General features: G+C 39.3%; 1 protein-coding gene and 1 pseudogene across 4 annotated transcripts in view; both read right to left on the reverse strand.

The window, feature by feature from the left end:
• Nucleotides 1–4,850: 4,850 nt before the first annotated feature.
• Nucleotides 4,851–21,896, reverse strand: part of Olr59 (olfactory receptor 59) — a 34,663-nt gene continuing 17,617 nt past the window's right edge. For 2 of the 4 annotated variants that reach the window (XM_008759671.2, XM_008759669.4), the window contains exons 2-3: nt 10,211–10,343; nt 4,851–7,172 (exon numbers count right to left, since the gene is read on the reverse strand). In XM_008759671.2, the coding sequence (XP_008757893.1) occupies nt 6,159–7,121 (963 nt within the window). In that variant the 5' untranslated portion in view covers nt 7,122–7,172; nt 10,211–10,343 and the 3' untranslated portion in view covers nt 4,851–6,158. Of the gene's footprint in view, nt 7,173–10,210; nt 10,783–15,883; nt 16,021–21,896 lie in introns of those variants that run through there. The other 2 variants (XM_008759670.4, NM_173293.2) reach the window with 2 other exon arrangements.
• Or51f23b-ps1 (olfactory receptor family 51 subfamily F member 23B, pseudogene 1) lies at nt 16,592–17,535 on the reverse strand (annotated as a pseudogene).

Raw genomic sequence — 21,896 nt, forward strand, 5'->3', positions numbered from 1 at the left:
CTGGGTTCTTTCCAGCTTCTGGCTATTATAAATAAGGCTGCTATGAACATAGTGGAGCATGTGTCTTTGTTACATGTTGGGCCATCTTTTGGGTATATGCCCAAGAGAGGTATAGCTGGGTCCTCAGGTAGTTCAATGTCCAATTTTCTGAGGAACCTCCAGACTGATTTCCAGAATGCTTGTACCAGTCTGCAATCCCACTAACAATGGAGGAGTGTTCCTCTTTCTCCACATCCTTGCCAGCATTTCCTGTCACCTGAGTTTTTGATCTTAGCCATTCTCACTGGTGTGAGGTGAAATCTCAGGGTTGTTTTGATTTGCATTTCCCTTATGACTAAAGATGTTGAACATTTCTTTAGGTGTTTCTCAGCCATTCAGCATTCCTCAGCTGTGAATTCTTTGTTTAGCTCTGAACCCCATTTTTTAATAGGGTTTTTCATCTCCCTGTGGTCTGACTTCTTGAGTTCTTTGTATATTTTGGATATAAGGCCTCTATTTGTTGTAGGATTGGTAAAGATCTTTTCCCAATATGCTGGTTGCCATAATAAACACATTCTTGCATATAATTAGTGTACCCTATTTTTTAAAAAGGATGAGAAGTGAATACTGCATATGAACTACGTATGAGCTACAAGAATTGGTGATTGTTGTCAGAAAGAATTCTCAGTATGTGATAGGAGGCTGATAAAATTTCCACATTTTATGTTTCAGGCCATGGGATTATGTATAAAGGATTTTTGAGTATTTATTTCTGAATTATTATTTATAATAATATCTGGATATTAAAGATGTAGACAAAGTATACTACATATGTTTTAAAATGCAGTGAAACACATTCCTATGTGTAATTAGTATGAACTATGTATGCACAGGCTGCAAGCACTGGTGGTGATTATTGTTAGAAAGATTTCCTAATCTATGACAGGAAGTTGGTCAAATCTGGTTGTAAACTTACGTTAAGTGTGAATCTTCTTCTCCAGCAACAATAAAAACAACCCAGGGAATCCTCTATTTCCAGTAATAAACACATTATGCTCTCTTGTTTCTAATCAAACCCAACTAGGATAAATAATACAGCCCGGAGATGAGGGTTACATGATATCATGGAGAGCTGTTAGCTTCTCCATCCTAAGGCAAACTTGTGCTATGGCTCTCCAGGGGACTGGCTACCTAAATGAGTGCCCTGCTCTATCAAGCCAACATAAACATGGCTGGGAACAGGGCAGGGCTTTTATGGTTATCTGTCCCTAGAGACCCTGTTTGCTGGGAAAGGCAGTCTCACTACAGTGACCATTTGCTTGAGAGTCCCAGTTTCAGTGGCCTCTCACAGAAGGAACAGACTGGAGCCACTTGCCAGCTGACTAGGCTTCCCAAATGCAGGAGCCCTTCCAGGTAATGGGAACAGAAAGACAAACACTCTCCCAGGATCCTGATTTGTGTAGCTAAGCTTTAGCAGAGGTCACTGCTTCTCCCTTTAATTTGCCATCATTTGAATGCAACTGTATTTTCCTGGGACAGCTTTGGAAGTTGGTCTGCTCTCCCATCTCCAGTGAACGTGTCAATCACTCTCACTCCCTCTCTCTCTCATTGAAATTCCATCTCCATCACTCATTGTTCTGCCTTCCATTTCCCATTTATTTAACCCAGTGTTTGTATGGTAAGGAGGAGGGAGTCAAGAAAAAAGTTGGGAGGAAAGAAAGGAGAAGTGAGATCTAGAAGAGAGATGGAGAACTTGCAAGTCCATTTGAAAAAAAAACATTTTTACTTTATACTTTGTGTGTACAAGTGCTTTATCTGTGTACTACTTGTGTGCTTATTGACTGCAGAGGCCAGAAAAGAACATTGGATTCTCTGGAACACTGGAGTAATAGACCGTTTTAAGTTGATGTGTAGGAGACAGGAATTGAACCCAGGTCCTCTGGAAGAGTAGCCAGTGCTCTTAGCTGCTCAGCCACCTCTCATGCCCTCAACAAGTCCTGTTTTCAAACTCCAAGCTTTCAGGCTAATAGCCCTAAGTGACACACAGGGGCCTGAGACCGGAGGTTGGCTATGTACATAGAACTTTGCTTGATGTAGCTTCATTGTCCTTTCGTATTCCTTTATCTCGTTGTTATGAACCAACATTTTTACCTGCTCCCATTGTAATGTGACAAGTGTTTATTGAGAACACACTGAATACTGAATACTGTGTTAGGTGTTGACCAAGAATTGTCATACCTAATTCTCACAAAAGCACTCCCAGGTGCGAATGATCATTTACTCTGGAAAGGAGGAGCCAATCCAAAGAGTGGATTGACTCGATGAGTCAGACAGCAACTGTTCTTCCTACTGGGCCCAATTTCCAATGAGAGAGTCTTTGAATATTTCCTGTGGTGGAAAATTCTATCTCTGGGAGCATTTTTCATTTTTTTTTAGAAGAGCCATAATTGGTAGGAACAGAGTGTAAGAGGTTAGATTGAGAAATGCCATGTTTGGGTAAAGAACAGGTACAGACATAAGGAAGGGGCCTGCCTCTCATGTAGGCCAGAGTACAACTTCCCTAGAGTGTCCTGAGTTGATATTGTGGGTCCTCAGGAGTTCTGTAAGGCTTGCTATGGATATTAATAGAACAGCATATTTGAAATGTGGCAGGAATTTAGAAATTATCTTACTCAATCACAATCCTTCACCAAAGAGACTGCATGAACTCGGCAAGATCACTCGTCTAGTGTCAGAGTGAAAATTGTAGTTCACGGCCACCAAATTTCAACCCGAAACTCAGTAATACATTTGTGTGGGGTTCAGTAAGGCTGCTCTTGTGCTTTTCACCACATCCTTTGTCATTGTCCTAGTTAGGGTTTCATTGCTGTGAAGAGACAACATGACCAAGGAAACTCTTATAAAGAAAACATTAAATTGGGACTAGCTTACAGTTTCAGAGGTTTAGTCCACTATCATCGTGGCAGGAAGCATAGCAGCCTGCAGGCAGACATAGTGTTGGAGGAGAAGCTGAGAGTTCTACATCTTGATCCAAAGGCAGCCAGAAGGAGACTCTTCCACAGGCAGCCAGTGGAAGGGTGTTTTCTGCACTGGGTGGAGCTTGAGCATAGGACCTTAAAGTCCAATCCCACCATAGTGATACACTTCTTCCAACAAGGCCACACATACTCCAAAAAGGCCTCACCTCCTAATAGTAATCACCACAGCCATCCTCTGAGGGAACATAACATTAGATAGAAGAGTAAGTCTTTTTCTCTGTCCACTTTGTCTGTTCTCTCCCTCTCCCTCTCTCTCTCTCTCTCTCTCTCTTTCTCTCTCTCTCTCTCTCTCTCTCTGATACAGTTTCTCATATAATCTGTGGATTTACATTCACTATGTAATTGAGGCTGACCTTGGTCTCTTGGTACTCTGTCCTCTATCTCCAAAGTGCTGGGATTATATAGTGTCTCTGTGTTACCATGTCCACTTGTACAGTTCTTCAACACCCCTGCCCCCAACAAAGCCCATGATTGACAACATTGTGATGTGTTGCCCTAGCACTTGGTGACCCCACTTCCCCAGATGGACCTTGGGGTTAAGAAGGCACGCAATCAATGACTCAGAATCTGGAAGCCAGGTGAAAAGCATAAGCAGATTTGTTTATTGCTATAGTAGAGAGTGCCTTTATACCCTCTGCCCATGTTCCCACTCTGGCACCAGCCGATTGGCTGCCCTTGGTGGTCACATGCTCTGTTTTTGTTCATTTCCAGGTCTGGGTGTCAGGCAGGCTCTGGGATTTAATGTGGAAGTGGCTGCTGCGCATGCACGGGTCACTGTGTGTGTGGGGGGTAGTTGGGGGATGGAGGGGCACTAGTCAGAACATGCTCACTTACTCCTCCTTACATGTATCTGACACTTACATGTATCCTATCTGTAACTTCTGCCCCAGGGGATTGGATGTCCTTTTCTGGTGTCAGAGAGCATTGAGTATATGTGGTGCAAAGATATTTATGAAGGCAAAACATACATATAAATAAAAAAATAAATTTCAGAGATGATAATGGGTGAATAGGTAAAAAATAGAGACTGATAGACAGATATAATGGAAAGAAAAAATGAAATTTATATTAGGGAATCTGTATGGGTTTTTAGACTGGAAGCTCAAGTAAGAGTCAACTCTACAGTATTACAGATTTTTTTTTTTTTTGCCCAGAGGAGGTCAGTCTTTGGTCTACTCAGCCCTCATATGATTGAGGAAGGCATCTCTATATTACAGAGGACAGTCTGTTCTTTTTTTTTCCAAATTCTACTGATTTAAATATTAATATCACAAAATATCATCATAAATATATATATCTAGAAAAATGTATGTTCAGATATCTGGAGGCCATGTGCCATCCAAGTTTATCTAAAATGTTAGACATAAAAATGTCAAATGGTTTTCCCACATCCACATGATGATTATTTTATTACTCCAATCAGAAAGATCTTGTTAAACATTACAAGATATTTACAACAATAAAGTTTGTTTAGAATTTTTTGTTTCTGATTTTGGTCTTGGAAATGAAGCCTGTTTTAAAGCTATAGGTAGAAAATTGCCAAGAAAGTGCATAACTTACCTAAGGTTGTGAAATGACTGAAGCACCTTGCTGTCCTGCTGTCAGCTCATCCTGACTGCTACCTGACCCTTACAATCCTTCCTGAGATTATGCAGCTACCACCCTTCATGAGAGCTCTAAAAGGCTGTAACGTGGGCCTGGTGTGACTGCAGAAGACTACTGGAACTTTGGTATTTCAGACTTTGGGACTTACTTTTATAAGCCTTAAAAATATATTTTTCTTTAACCTGCCATATTCAAGCTTCTTTCCACATTAATGATATATAATCGATATTTTACATTATTTTAAATAATTTTTTATTGTGGCAGATACATACTACATAAATCTCAGCATTTTAAGCATTATGCATACATCGAATATATTAACATTATTTTGTAGGTGTCATTAATAACCTAATCTAAGAATATTTTCATCATCCACTCAATACAAAGGGAATATTCTACATAAGTTCATTCAACATCTTTATAGTTGTGCAACCCATACCTGGCAGGCCCTTTGCACTGTTGGTAAAGAGGACTGGGGGAAATCACTCATGTCTCCCAACATTACTTATGAACATTAAAACAGTAAAAATAATACTGAACATTTTAAGATAAATTATTATGTTGTTTGATACCTAAGTCAAGAATCAGACAATATCTTATGTTATACATTTAAGAGATTTGACAGCTACAGGACACAATACAAAGAGGACACAATCAAGGATATGTAAGAGACTAAAAAATTTAAATCTCCTCTGTTCATATGAGAAGAAGCAGCTACTCTGTCATGCTGAACAGTTTGTTGCCCTCCACCAGGACAGGGTTAATCACTTACCACAAACACAAAGACGTCCATGCTAGCACACGGCAGAGAGAAAGCAGGATTTGTAATAGGCAGAGGAAATAGATGGCAGATGTTAAACAGGAAGCAATATAACATGGTGGTAAAGCAAATGTATTCAATTATCCAATTTAATTTAAAATCTTGGCACAGAACATTCAAGAAAGTTTCTTTACTCATTAAAGTCTTTGTCACATGTTGTGGCAGGCAACAGTGGTATCTTCCTTGGGAAAAGAGCAAGATCACAGAAAGTCTGAAAAGCACTTAACGCAGGGACTGGAACACATTACATGATACATTCATGAGCCATATTATTTAGAGCTCATATATGTTCCTGGGTAGTCAATAATAGCATTGAAATGAGTGAGGAAACCCTTGGCTACCATACTGTCAGCTCCATGTTCCACAATTCAGAAGTTAAACATTACAGATAGCTTTACAACAAAGGAAGTAGGAATAAAAAAAGTTGCTAGTAATTTCAACATATCTCATTCAAATCACAAACAATTAGTTTAAATCACAAATCCTAGTTGTTTCATTTAGTATTATCAATGGGTCTCATTTTATAGCACAAGCTTTAAAACACATGATAGATATTTCACATTGTATCCATGATGAAGATAAACCATACTTTAGTTCACTGTCCCATTCAGGTTAAAGCACTAATGTGCTTTTGGGTGACTGGAGTTAGGCCGGTGTGATGAATTATTAATCATTATATTAAGCCATGTAGGACAAGGGTGATAGAACGGTAAGGGTCACGTGTTTCCTCCAGCTTCAATGTCCTTGTCACAACTGATCTTGAACATAGCCAGCACCCGTGTTCTGATCTGTTTGGTCTTAGCACCGTAGATGATGGGATTGATCACAGGAGGCAGCAGCAGGTAGACATCGCCCATGAGAACATGCACAATGGGATCCAGGCTGTTTCCAAAACGGTGCACTACTGACAGGCCAATGAGTGGGACATAGAAAGCCAGGACTACACCAATGTGTGACACACAGGTTCCAAATGCCTTAGCTCGCTCAGACTTGGAAGGCAATTGCAGAACTGCTCGTATAATCAGGAAATAGGACAAGGAGATGAACATGACATCTACACCCATGACTAGCAGAATGGCAGTTAGACCATAGACTACATTGGGCAATGTGTCTGTATAGGCCAACTTCATCACATCCTGGTGAACACAATAGGAGTGGGAGAGCACATTGGAGTGGCAGAAGGCCAGTCGCTTGATCAGCAGTGGGAGTGGGAAAAAGAATAGGGATCCCCGGACCAGAGCCACCATGCCGATTTGGACTGTTACTGTATTGTTGAGCACAGCAGCGTGACGCAGTGGGTGGCAGATAGCCACATACCGGTCAAAGGCCATGGCCAGCAAGATGGTAGATTCAATTGCTGAGAGAGCGTGAATGAAGAACATCTGGGTGAGACAGGCATCAAAAGTAATCTCCCGGGAGTCAAACCAAAAGAGGGCGAGAATCTTGGGCATTGTAGAGGTGGACAAAGCCAGATCAATAGCTGCCAGCATGCAGAGAAAAAGATACATGGGCGCATGCAGGCTCCGCTCTGTCCTCACGATGAAGACCACAATGCAATTTCCAAACAATGCTACAGCGTACATGGAAAGTAGGGGGAAGCCAAACCAAAAGTGAGCTTCCTCCAGTCCTGGAATACCGATAAGCATGAAGGTGGCGTGAGTGAAGTTGCAGGAGCTCATCGCTGACACCAAGTGGGGCAGACTGGAAGAGGGAGAGGCCACAGGAACAGCCTGCAAGGACATGGAGCAGAATCAGAGAGTCCCTGGAACTTAGTGGTGTTAGCACTCCCTCCCTTCTCACTCTTTCTCCACCCACACTCCAGCTCCTGCATAAGATACAAGGCTCTCTGTTCCCACTGGAAGAAATGTGAGTGCTCCAAATTCTTCAACTACTAAGGTACATTTTAAAAATTTCAAAATAAAGCTTTGGGAGAAAAATACTTATCTCCAAAATGTGGCTTCCTCCATATTTCCTCAGAAATCTCTTCTCATCCCTACCTTCATTGTCTGGATATTAGGTACTCCCCTTCTCATAAAATCAAGATCTTAACTCTCTTTTCAGATAAAGACGTCCTCCTTTCCCCTCTCTCCCAGTTTCTTCTCCTCTGATGTCCCCATCTTTCACTGACACCACTTTTATTTCTATTTTTCCTCCTTCACATTTTCTCTTTCCCCCTCTCTTTTTATATTAATTGGAATTTCAGAAATATTCACTTTCACCACAGTGCAATCTGTGAGATGCAGTTATGAGAACCACTCTGTTTGACTTTACATGGCTTGCTTAAGGTATGAGATAGGTAAGTAACAGATACATCAGAGCACCGTGATAAAGGCTTGCAAAGGAATTCACTGACTGCAGGGAATGACAAAGACAGAGCAGCCGTCCTAGAAAAGAAGGCCTTTACATCTCAATCTCGAAGCAGGAGCAGAACTAGGCAGACAGAAGAGGGCATAAAGGATCTTCCAAGGTAGAGAAAATAATTTTCAAACATTCAGGATTCTAGGTCCTTGGTTCTAAGGTTTGTAAAGGGGAGGGAGAAACACAATAGCAACTCAGAAAGCAAAATGAAGCAGCTCCCTCTAATCATGGTTTTGCAGATGGAGGAGCTGACGAGATTCACCACCTCCAACGGGTCCTAGTTACCACACGGTTCCTATGACAGCTTTTTGTTCCTGGTCACAGTCATCTTTATGCCTGGAAGTCACCTCCAAGTCACCTCCAAGGCTATTTCTTTGGCCCCTAGTTTGCAGTGTGTGTGTGTGTGTGTGTGTGTGTGTGTGTGTGCGCGCGTGTGTGTGTGTGTGTGTGTGGTGTGTAAGCCCTGATTCGGGAAGAGGTATTACTGATTTTTTACTATGATTCTGAGAGTTTTCCTAGGAACTTGTGCCAATAAATCATTCATGTGGAGGAGTTATTTCTTCTTCTTTTGTGTAGCATAAGTTGTTTTGTTTTAACCCCATATCCCACCCACACACCTGAGCTCTTTCATCAAACACTTCCCCTGAGAAGCTCCCTCATGTCCTATTTTCAGAGCCGCTTAACATGAGGAGTGACCGGCCTGGCTCTGAGCATTTGGAGCTTTGCTGCTAAGAAGTGAAAGATGCAGGTGTCTTTGTTGACAGTATCCAGGGTATCCAGATTAATTTGTTTATCTTTCCCAGGATTGCACTCCCCTTCTAACCAAGGTCTTTAATAAAGCTTGTCCATGCTCTTTGCCTTAATGGAGAGAGTTTAGAGAACAATAAAATGAGAGATTTTTAAAACTAGGTTGTCCCTATTTTGGATGAGCAATGACATACAGATTAAGGATACAGAAATTACAAAATCCATATCGCTGATCTTGATTTTCGCCACCCTTATGGCTTGTATTAAGGTAAAGGAATAGCTTCTTAGTGATAGTGAATTCCAACCTCGCTACATTCTCCTATCAGAGAAAGCTGCGTTCTTCAATGAGATGCAAGATGGCTTTTACCTTGAATCCGTTCATTCATCTTTGTGTCTGTCATAAACAGCTCATGGGAAAGAATGCAAACATCTTAACAAAAGGGTGTATGTGGTATGGGGCAAAGCTAAGCAACTTTCCCTGGACAAAGACCATGTTACATGGCCACTGGACCCTAGAGAAATGGGGAAAATATGAGAAGAAGGCAAACTGGAGGAGTAACAAGAGGCAAAAATCACATTTCATATTCTTAAGAACTTTGGTGTCACTGATACATTTAAGGGTCTGTCTCATCTACAGAGTCAGACACTTCCCTACTCCACTGCTCTGCAGAGTACCTGTGCAGCCTTTCTGGTACTTAAAGCACAGAACTAGATTCTGTTCTGTTTTGTGTTATTTTAAAGCAGGTAAAACAACTCTTTAAAAAGGCTACATAAAAATTTAGTGTACAAACATTAATATAAGCAATAAAATAGCAAGACTGTAGCATATGATAGCAGTCTAATATATTTCCCTAATGATAATAATGAAGTATCAGAATTTGGTCTTCCAAAACCATTTTTATTCACAATAGCACCAAAGATAATGCATTTAGCAAAAGACCAGACAAAAATGTATACGTTGTAGTCTTCAAACCATTACTGAAAGAAATTAAACACAATATTTAACGAATGGAATGATACCTAGTGCTCACCACGGATTTCAACACAAAACTGTGTTAAGATTACAGCTCTTCCCTAAGACGATATGCAGATTTATTGTAATTGCTATTGAAGCTTTTTTAGGCCATCTAAACATTAGTTTTTTAAAGTTAACGGAGTAAAAGTATGATATTTTCATAGAAATGTTGTTGTATGTTGTTTTACTTACCATGCTCTTGCTGATCCCCTCAACACCCTCAAATATTTTCTCCTTCTGCTTCATGCCATATAAACTGCATAACCCTTTTCTATCTTATTTTAAAATCTCTTTCCTCTCCTCTGGTAGTTCCCTTCCTACTTTCAACACCACACACATGCACACACACACACACACACACACACACACACACACACACACACACACACACACACATCTAGACTGCATATGAAAGCATTTCCCATTCTGAGTCTAGTTTACTTTGCTTAACAAAGATCTCCAGTTCTATCTATTTTCCTGTAGATTGTATTGTTTCACTCTTTATAGTTTATACAACCCATCTTTCTAGAAATCATCAGGTAAGGCTCTGGGGCTCTCCTTAGAATGAAGCATGCAGGTGGGGTCTTCATGGACCCTTAATGTGGCAGGATCCTTGTGCTGCCAGACCCTTGGTAAGAGAGCACTCACCTGGAAATTGTGTTGTTCTGCTCCAGGAGGGCAGCTGGATCTGGCTTTCGCTTTCTGGAACAGACCTCTCTATAATGCTACTCAGGAGGCTCGGGGAACAAGCTGCTGGAACACCAGCTGATGCTCTAGGGATCTGGCAGACAGAGGAGTGAAATAATCATGTCTACTTGTGTGCTTCTCTCACCAGCGTCCCACTTTTATGTCTAAGAAAGCAATCTCAAAGGACCAAGGTCTCTGCTCCTATTCCCACAATGACACATGTGAGTCTCTTGATAACAAACATGTGTTCCCACTCCTCTAAATTGATCTAATTTCTACAGTCAGCCGCAAGGTTAGTGTTTCCTCATTTGATCTGCTAGACACAGCAGGCAAGGTGTATGAATAGTCATGATTATTGAACTCTTGGAGTTCACATCAGGCTTATAATCTAAGTAGGTACCTTAAAATGTAGCCTCACAGCTCAAAATAGGTCCATTCACATCTCCATAACTCTCTCCTACTTCTCTTTCAGTTTAAGCATAGCCCCTTATATAATGAAGTCATGTTTTATTATGCCTGTGACATAAGTAAAGACAGCCTTTTGGTCTATATCATACAGTGATAATATTAGATGGAGAATCTCATGCACTGTTTATTCATTCACATTCAACAGGTGTTTGCCAAGAGCCTGTACTTGTATAAGTAAAATAGAGGAAATTCCAAGGGTTATAAAGAATCCTTTTGATGAGATAGACAGAAACAAAATTAAATTAACATATTAACTAAATAGAAGGCTAGACAGTCATAAAGATAAAAAACAATGAAGAGGATAAGGAACATATTAATCTCAGGAGGAAGTAGGTGAGGCTGCCTGGTGAAGAGATACTTGAAAAGAGAAGAAGATATATTCATGTAAATATCAGGCGAAGACTGTTTCAGGAAGAAGGAACAGAGATGGCAAATAAGTTTCTCAAGGAACACGTATAAGTATGTCCGGTGCTTAGGAACAAGGCAGGCAGTGTACTTGAGTGGAGAGAAGAGGAAGGGCGAGAGGTTGGGATAAAGGAAGATTCTGTGAACTGCCCATATAGGAACTTATAGCATTAATCACTTTACATTCTTCCCTCAGACTGGGTGAGCTGAAGATCCTTCTATAGAACTGGATATAATTCTACAGACTAGTCACCACTACATGGGCTTGATTTTATTGATCAGTATTGTCTATTCTGTTTATTTTTAGGAGTGTTACACCTCAAACCTTTAAAACCTATCTAAAGTACCATATTCTCCAATAAATAGTATTTCTAAGCTTAATTTCTTTTTCAGTGACACGTGCCCTCCTTCAGAACTGGCCATGTATGTCTTTATCTTTGGTTGATGTTTATCTTGTCTGATCTCCTATTCTTTCTAGGTTTGCCTCAAATATATCTTATCTTGTTATTGCCATTCTAAAAACAGAAACATGATTATTGCCTTGTTAATTATGTATCAAGACTTATGATATATCTATAATTAAGAATGTATTCATTCACTTATTGCTTAAAAGTATGTACTTTCAATACTGGTTTTATGTAGACATCTTATTGTTCTTAGAGAATACAGAGATGAATATAATCAAGTCACTACCCTGAGATGCTGATGTAACATCTAACAAACTCTTGACATAATAAGGCATAATAGCAAAATCCGTGATTTTAATGAGGACTTGATCAGAAATGTTAATCTAACCAGGAGTGAGTTCAAGGAAGAGGTCTTTAAAATCAATTCAAATAAATGAGTATGGGTATTTGTATGTCTGTGTGCCTTGTGTCTGCAGAAGGCATTAGGTCCCCCTGGAACTAGGGTTACAGATGGTTGTAAGCTGTCATGTGAGTGCTGGGAATTAAACCCTAGTTCTCTGGAGAGTATTCAGTGTTCTTACTTGTTAAGCCATCTCTCCATGCCCCATCCCCAGAAGAGGATTTTTAAGCAGAGATAAGTCATAGCAGAAGGAAACAGAATTCTTTAAGTAGAGAGGTGGTGCTAGAGCAATACAAAGAGAAAAGAGAAAATGAGAAGGCAGATCGATGTGATTTAAAGATAGGTTTCATTCAGTTGGCTTAGGAGAATGAACAAGGACATCAGAACTGTGTATATTAAATTACATTTCTACAAGTTGTTGGAAGGATGCATTCCAGGAAGATAAGATTAGATGTGCTCATGAATTTAAACTTAAATGGTCTACTTTTTCCTTATTTTCTGTAGTTAATTCTTTAACCCATCTTGTCTAATTTTCCTTCTACACATAATGCTCATGTGACTGTTATTACCTGCTTTCTAGGAAACTAGAGAACCCACTCGGCCAGAGCATGATATTTGCTTTGCAAGTTACCCATTCTTAGCGTCAAGTTGCCCATTTATAATTGTGGGAGCTCACAAGTTTCTAGGGATTGACAGTAGGGTTCACCACAAGTGAATGTGTGGATGTAAGCATGGGGAATATCTAGAAGTGTCATGAAAATCAGCGTCTGGCCTTTGAGATTGAGATTCTTTCTTATCTCCATTAAAATGATTCTCATTAGGATGAAATAGAATAAAAAGATATGGGGCTGGGGATTTAGCTCAGTGGTAGAGCGCTTGCCTAGCAAGTGCAAGGCCCTGGGTTCGGTCCCCAGCTCCGAAGGAAAAAAAAAAGATATGGATGGAAGGGGAGGGTAGAATGGGAGGATCAAATGTGGAGGGGGAGGGGAGAAGGGATTATGGGAGGGAATATAGGAGACATAGCTAAAATTAAGGTACACTTGAGGGATAGTATGAACACCTAATATAGTAGAAACTTCCTAAAATGCATGCATGAGAGTGATCCAGATGAAATGACAAAATAATGGGCAGGCAGAGTCCCACCTGGCCATAATTAATAAAATAATAAAAATGTTCTTTAATATTTTGATATTATAATTATATCATTTTTCATTTTTCTTTCTTTTTCCAAAATCCCCATATGTATCCCTTCTTGCTCTCTTTCAAATGCATGACCTATTTTTCATTAATTGTTATAATATGTATATTTACATGTATATATATATTGTGTACAGGTAAAGGATGTATATAAATATATACATATGCATATATACATTTATAAGTGTATGATGTATATGTATATGATATATATGTGTATAATGTTTAGGTATAGGTATAGGTACATGATGCATATGTACATGTGTATGATATATAGGTATATGATGTATATGTGTATGTGTATATAATGTATATTCCTAAATGCATGAATCCAACCAGCTCAATTGTACTCTGTTACTTGCTATCTATGTTTTCAGGGCTGACCATTTGGTATTGGCTAGGGTGTACTCTTCTCCAATTTTAAGTCCTTATGGGTTATTACTGTATGAAGAGCATGATCTGTGAGGTTCAGAGAACAGAAAGGAAATAAACAGGAACTGGCATTTTTTCAAAATATAAATCATTCACACAGATGGTTCCATAACTATTTTTTTTGCTTTTAATTCATGTTTATTAAGGAATATACAAGGGAAGTTTTACGTTGGAAAGGAGATAGAGATACAAGACTGCACAAAATTAGGGTAAAATGGTACCAAGCCAAATGATCAAAGGAGGGCATCTTGTACAGCATCCTTCAAAATGAGAAACTTCATGAATAAATGTCTTGGAAACTGAGAGGGTTATTATGTACTTGTGTATCATCTGAATTCTTATATCCTTTAAGGTCTTATTAATTTATTTGTATATTAGTTCAACTGAGGTTGAAAGATAGTATAGAACTAGGTATGGTGGTACACACACCTGTAATTCCAGCTACTTCTAAGGTTGAGGTAAGTTCAGTGTTACCATGGGGTATATTGTGCAACTACTTAAAAACCAAACCAAACCAAAGCCATCAATAAGAAAGAAAATATAAAAACACAGGGAGCCAGACACTATTAATAGAAGTGTAAAAACAAGACAACAGTGAATAAAATGCCGAATTTAGTCTTGAGAACCAAGTGCAGAGCCCGTTGTGGAAAACTCTGTTGAAATAGAATCTGAAGAGGATTATCATGAGAAACGAGCACATCCGGTTATGTGCATCCGGGTCGGGTAACAGGCAGATTGATGGGGTCAGGGATCCTCTAAATAAATCACCTCTCTCCTAAGTGAGGGGGTGATGATAGTGAATGCTATCATAGGTGGAGATAACAGCTTGTGCAAAAGCTTGAAGTGACAGAATACTTGGGATAAAATAAATGTAAGGTTCTCATCGGGCTTGGAGTACTATACAGAAGATAAAAAATTCTAAGAAGTAAATGTAGGCAGGACACTCAGAGATACAAATTCCTTATCCCCCCAAAACCATATCTTGTGACGGGGAAACAAAAACAAAACAAAACAAAAAGTCCCCACCCACTCCCCGGTAATAGGTTAGGTCTTGAAAGTGCTAGGAATTAAATACAAAGAAGGTAAGGATTGGGGTAGATACTGTCAGGAGCTGAGGGAGAAATATTATTGTTATGATTATTATTCCTATAATGTTAGTGGTCCTGCAGTAAGGTACACTTAAATAAGAACCTGTATGAAGACAGGATGTAAGCTAAGCAGTAGATCTCTGGGAGAAAAATGTCACAGGCAGAGAAATGTTGAGTGTGAAATGGAATGCTGTGTAATGACCCGATGATATAAGAAGACATCAGGAGGGGCTGGGGATTTAGCTCAGTGGTAGAGCGCTTACCTAGGAAGCGCAAGGCCCTGGGTTCGGTCCCCAGCTCCAAAAAAAAGAACCAAAAAAAAAAAAACAAAAAAAACAAAAAACAAGAAGACATCAGGAGACTAATGTAGATTTATTAGGGTGATTGAAAGGACACTGGGGAAGAGAACTGCGATAGTGGTGGAGACTCAGAGCATATGGAGGACCTTACATGCTACTATAATCACTGAATTTTTCCTCTCGGGCACACAAGAGTCAATGAAAATGTGTTAACAGGAAGTGATGTGATCTGCCACATGTACTAGAATAATTACTCTATGCACAAAGGAAGACGCTCCAGAAAGCTATTCACAGATGATTTTGGGTTCATGGTGATGACTAGTATCCTGGTGGTGGCAGTGGAAGCTATGTAAGTGGTTGGATTCTAAATTTGTTGATAAACAGGTAAATGTGGAACAGGAGTAAAACAAGGCATGAGAGTTAACTACAAGTATTTCATCTCAGCAATTTGGGAAATAGAATTTCTAGGTAAGCTCATATTTTTATTGATGGGGCTATTAAGATTATCTAAGATGATTGTGAGCCATCTGGATGCAAACATTGATACATATTGGATGATTGCTTACTACAAATATTAACTTGTGTTTGTTCAGTATCGATGGTATTTAATGTCATAATACAATATGAAGTGACCAGAAAAAGAATCACAAAAGGAAGAAGAGGCCCAAGAACAAAGCTCTGGTATGTCTCAACACATGGAAATCAAGACAAAAGAAAGGGTGATATTCCTTCCTGAGGCTGTAAGTTGTAAAAATCCCAGCGTTAGGGATAGGATACCTTTTTTCTAGTTATTGGTAAATGGTGTCCCAGAGACCTCAAAATAGTGCAGGCTACTGTCACTGCTCTTAGAAGACCGCCAAAACTTGATGGCAAGATCCTATTTCTGAAGATACCAACTCTTCAGTAATAGGACTTGGAGAAATAAAGCTGGTACTGACCTAGAAGCTTCCCCCTGCTGGGTGCTTTTCATAGTGCCAGAAGATGCCATCCAGGCTGCTAGGGGGCAAAAGTCATTGTTCACCTTACCCAGCTGTGAACACCACAAGCTGCAATAATGATAGAACTTGCAAAATATACTCATGGGTGAAATCGTGGTAAAGTGTTTTGGGGGTGACCACCTGTTTTATATGTGCTTTAAGGCCAACTCCACGAGGTTTAGTTATGTCTGATGTAAATTTGACCAAGAACTCATGGTTGGGAAGATCATAGGCCCTAGGATTAAACTATTACTATCATTTTGCCAAATGGACATAGTATCAAACTATCAAACTACCTTCTAAATACACATCTCTAGACAGATAGAAGCTGTCAGTCTGCATCAGATAAGTTTCTTTGAATGGTAGATGGCAGACAGTTAGAAAATGCTGCCTACTTTTCCACAAAGGAATGATGTAATATGAAATTAATATGAAAATTTAACCGTTATGATGAGATAAGAATAAAAGGGTTATTGATAAAGTTAGAAAAACAGCAGCTTAGAACAAACAGTGTGAAGGAGGAATTCTAGAATAAGGCTATATATTGCTTCCCATTTATATATCAGTGTCTCCTCATTTGTGAAATAAAGGGGCTAAAATAACTGACATTCAAGCATTACTTGACAACATGGCCTAAAAAAGGCCTTCTAGCTCTAGGCTTTTATGATTCTATATTTCTTTAGACTGGAGAACTTTTATCACAGCTTTACGTATCTGCTTGGTCTTCACACTGTAGATGATGGGGTTCATGACAGGAGGGATCAGCAGGTAGGTGTTAGCAATCATGGTATGTACATAGGGTGGAGCTCGTTTCCCAAATCTGTGAACAAAGGACAAACTGATCAATGGAATATAGAATATAGCTACAGCCCCGATATGGGAGATACATGTGCTGAAGGATTTCTTCCTCTCCTCTGAGGATGCAATGCTGAGGACAGTTCTGATGATCAGGACATAGGAAAGGAGAATTAGAATCAAGTCCACACCAACAGTAGAGATCATGGCAGTCAGTCCAACCACATTGTTGATCCTGGTGTCTGTGCACGAGAGCTTCATGACATCGGGGTGAAACAGTAGGAGTGGTGGAGCACGTGGCTACTGCAGAAGGTTAATCTTTTAAGAAGTGCAACCATTGGTGTCAATGTTACAGTCCCTCTGATGACAATTGCCACCCCAATTTGAGCTATTCTGGAGTCAGTTAAAATAGTGGCATATCTAAGAGGGTTGGAGATGGCCACATAGCGATCATAAGCCATAGCCAGTAGCACAGAGGATTCCATGACAGTGAAGAGTTTAATGAAGAACATCTGTGACAAGCAGGCATTGAAGCTGATCTCCCTGGCATTGAACCAGAATATCCCCAGCATGGTGACCATGGTGGATATGGAGAGCCCAAGGTCAGTGGTGGACAGCATGGAGAGGAAGTAATACATGGGCTCATGGAGGCTGGGCTGAGAGATAATGGCGAAGAGAATCAGGCTGTTCCCTGACAGGGCCATTGCATAGAGAAAGCAGAAGGGAATGGAGATCCAGGTGTGCAAGGCTTCCAGCCCGGGCACCCCAGTGAGCAGGAAAATGATGGAGGAAGCTGTGGTGTTCTGGAAGGTTGACATGCTAGATTGAAATTACAGAAGAGAGCTAAGACAAAAAAAAGCTGTATTTCTTTGCGTATTCTCTTTATAAATAATCTCATCCAACATACATTGATCAAAGATGAGCATCTATACAATATATAAAAAACAGAAATGACACCTTTAAATCAATAAAAATGCGTATAATATCAACTGCTGCAAAATATTTTTCATTCTTGAAAGAAATGTCTCAACCCACAATTTTTCACCGTTGAGGCTTTCTGCTGATGGCTGTCTATGTCTGTGTGATCTGTCCTTTTAATCTCCCAGCTGTAGATGGCAAAGGAACACTAGTATTCACTTGACATGACATGTTAACACAGTCAACTATTTTTGTTCTAGATTTTTGAATGACTAGTTTTTCACAATAGACTCTCTGCGTGTCTTTTTGTGGAAACATACTGCCTGGGAGAAATAAAGAAATGTTTTTGTCTTGTTCTGCAGAGGAAGACGAATCTTCATTGAAAACAAATCAAACTTTTCTCTTCCTGAGTAGAAAATTTAGACTAGGCAGACAGGTATGCATGAATTTGAAATGGAGATTAAGTCTGTGGTTGGAGAGGGCTCGATGAGAAATGGTCAGTTTGAGGTAGATCCTTTGGTGGAATAGAAAGGTACTAAGTGACAGACAGAAAGTATAGTATGTGAAGGGGCAAAGAGGGATATCTAACTAAATCCAGAACACACGTATGAACACACACACACACACACACACACACACACACACACACACACACACACATGCATGCATGCACTCACATTCACAAAGTTTCACTGTAATGGTCATCCTAGGGAACCTTACTAAACATAAATTGGGAAAATAATTGAAATTTTTGGAGTTTTAGAAGAAAAAGGCAAAAGTTATTTGGATTGAATATAGTTTGGGACTCTAATGTTTTCAGTAGTGAGTGTCCTCAGGGAAGTAATGAAATTAATGTCGAAATGTATGATCATCCAAAGGAAAAGAATTAAGCACTGATATTGATGTATTATATACTTATAATAGGTGCAAGAGTATATTCTAACTACTGTAACCACCCCCAAATGATAACAAGTTGAGGTGGTAGATATGTATATATGAAATTAACTTGATTTGATCATTCCAGAATATCTGTCTGTCTATCTATCTATCTATCTATCTATCTATCTATCTATCTATCTATCTATCTGGAAATATCCATTGTATTTTATAAATATATACAATTATGATTTGTAAAAAAACTAGAATTTTAGAAATCAAAGAAAGTCAAGAAAGAAAGAAGAGCATTATCATAATGTGGGCGTTCAATAGGTTGGTAGGACAAGATAAAGGTTTATAGAATAAGCAGTGAACACTTTTTGTGCATTGTCTACATCGAGATGAAGAGTGCTAAGACTTTTTAAATGCCATAAGAAAGACAATTGAGCAACCATTATCTTGCCATATATCCTCCCCTGATCTTGCCTCTCAGTCTCAGGGATATTTCTCAACTAACACTCATTTGCATACGTCTGTATTAGAAACTAAAGGATAGCACAAAATCTTCTCTTGAAGAGTTCACAACCAAGAGAGGGTGAAATATCAGAGGGACTTTTGAGTAACTCCAAAGTGTAGTTGCACAACAGTGAACAACAATAGTGGCTAGAATGTCACCATCTATGTCTGTTACCTCTGACCACCATGTCTTTTATTTCACCTAGAATGTCTAAGTTGATATTTTTTAATCATTAAGTTTTGGGAAGTTTTGCAAAAGATGACTTTAAAAAGGCAAACTACTATGTGAATAATTTCTCTTTCATCCTGATTTCTTAGTAACTTGCTTAGCAATAATTTAATTTATTCATGCCCAGTTTTCTTTCCTTTTGATAATTTCCTCCTTCCTTTCTTGATGAAAGACGATAAACAAAGCAAACCGTGCAGTTTGACCTGATCCATATTTGATCTGGCAGCAGAGAATTCAAGTTGCCTGCTTTGTCTCAGTCTCACATGGGCCATTCATCGCTCTTGGACCAGAACTTTTTTATAATTTCTTTTTATCCATGCTAGACCAAGAGCAGACTTGCTACTCCTTTTTACAGTCAGGAACTCTTTATAAGCCGTTGACCATCTGTCATAAATCTTTAGGCCAGTCAATAGTACATATGTACTGGGTGCTCACAGAGTTGCTAGCTACTAAGGCATGAAGCAAATCTGGAATGATTGTGTCTGAGCTCTCCAAAGACATTGTCATAGACCACATACCTTATACTTGTAAGTCTCAAAGCATCTTCTGTAATACGAGTCTAGTGATTCTTATCAACACAGAAAATTGACTGGTTTTGAACGTAACTGGCACATTAGACACTGTATAGGTACAGTAAGAACCACAGGGTCATAGATGAAGAAATGGGGGGCTAATTGCAGAGTGCACTAAGGTAGGGGATATCTAAGAGATAGGTTACAGAAAGTACAGGGTCAAGTATCTGTGTTCTGTGTATGTGAATGGGTCTGGTTTAGGTGTTGAAAGGAATTAATTCTAGCAGATAGCAACAAAGTAGATGATTTATAATTAAACTTTTGGTGCTTAGATGTGAGTTTACAGGAGTGAAGACAGGATTAGTGTGCTCTGGACATAGAGAACATGAGAGGTGACAGGAGTAACAGATAATTATAGGAAAACCAAGAAAATGGGTCCTTAGTGTGAGTATCCCTTAACGGAGGGAAAAAATGAGTGTATGAAAACATAAGTGTCTTGAATTTCTTCGAAAGGATAATGTGGTATATTTTGCAATGCAAAGCATCAAGAGCCAGGCATTTTCAAATATTTTATGAATAAGTAAACAAGCCTCTGTCCATTTCTTCTAATTTAACTCCAACAGCATTCCTTTCCTTCTTTAGCCTTGTGCTCAGTGCCACTGGGTCCAATTCACAAGTTCCACCTCAGCTCGTTAATGGAAGCTTTCCACACTTTAGTGTAGAGACTTTCAACATACTCATCTCAACTGGGACCCATCACTCTCTGCCATCATTATCCACAGTGCTTAGGTAACATAGGGACCAGTCATAAAAGCATCTCTTCTTCGGTTTCCTTTTGGGTAATTTACAGTGAGCAAAGCAGAGTTTGAAAAACAATATGTTTTGGTTTCTTTTTCCTTCACCCTTGGTAACAAGTAAGATATTTCCCCACTGAGAACTCTCAGAAAATCTTTCAACTCAGTGACTAATGTATTTCTAAATATTCTGCATAAATTCCAGATAAGTTTTTCTCCCACTTACCTCTTCCCTGATACTTTCTTTTTTTCAGTTCCTTCATTGACGGTTTCTCTGATAGATTAATTCTTTCCACCATTTATTAGAGAGTACTGTTTCCTACCTTATAAATTGTGGTGCTGTAGAAAGTTTGGCTTTACTTATCCCTTCCTGAAGTCCATATCCTCTCCTAGAGATGACCTCTTTACGACCACGGCTTTAAGTAACACACATACATCCATTGGACTCATGCACCTACTTTCTAATGACAGCATTTCCTAATTTTGTATTTCAAAAGTTATCAGAAAGGTGGAAGGGTTAAACATGAAGGCAGTAGTGAGATGTGTACCAGGCTGAGGTGCTAAAATCTGCAATTTAGAGGAACTCAAGCCGCAGTTTAGAGAACCAATAAAAGCTCTTTGCTTCCGGTGGTTATAAAAAGCAAATAAAACATCTATTTTCGAGAGGCGTCATCTCAGTCCTCAGACACTACAACCTCCAGATGAGCCCAACAGAATGCATTTCCTTCTCCGTTTCCCATTTCTTCCACTTATCTGCCAATGGAATTAAGGTCTAACAATCATCTGATTAAAATTACTCATTTCCCTTCTCTCACCCCTCAGCCACATCTGTCTTTCCAGTCAAATACTCGTTCAGTCGTTTATTTATTTTACTATTTACTTCTCAGATGTCCGAGATGCCAGTTGGTACTCTGAGGTTATATTTTATCATACTTTTTGTTACATTAAAATATTTGCATGCTCATCTCAGAGAATAACAGTACACCATATTTTCCAGGAATTATTCTGTATCTATTTTCTTCCTTTCACCAAGACAAGCTTTTACTATGTAGCCCAAGCTGGCTTGTAATCCACAATCCTATTGCCTTGGTCTCCTGAGCGTTGAGATTACAAGTATTCTTCGTTGTTTCTGCCTCTTTCAAACCATTCTCAGACCTGTCAGATTCACTTTCTTTAAGTCACACACAACGTCATTCTTCCTCATGTGGACTTTTCTATTAGACAATATGCTTTTGTGTTCACAGTAATACTGTAGCCTGTGTCTGCCTTTAGCTGATGATTTAGACCAACTCGGTGTCCTCAGTGTGCTCCAAGCTGTTGCTGATGGTCTGTTG

Source organism: Rattus norvegicus, chromosome 1 (assembly GCF_036323735.1).
Source record: "Rattus norvegicus strain BN/NHsdMcwi chromosome 1, GRCr8, whole genome shotgun sequence".
NCBI lineage: Eukaryota > Metazoa > Chordata > Mammalia > Rodentia > Muridae > Rattus > Rattus norvegicus.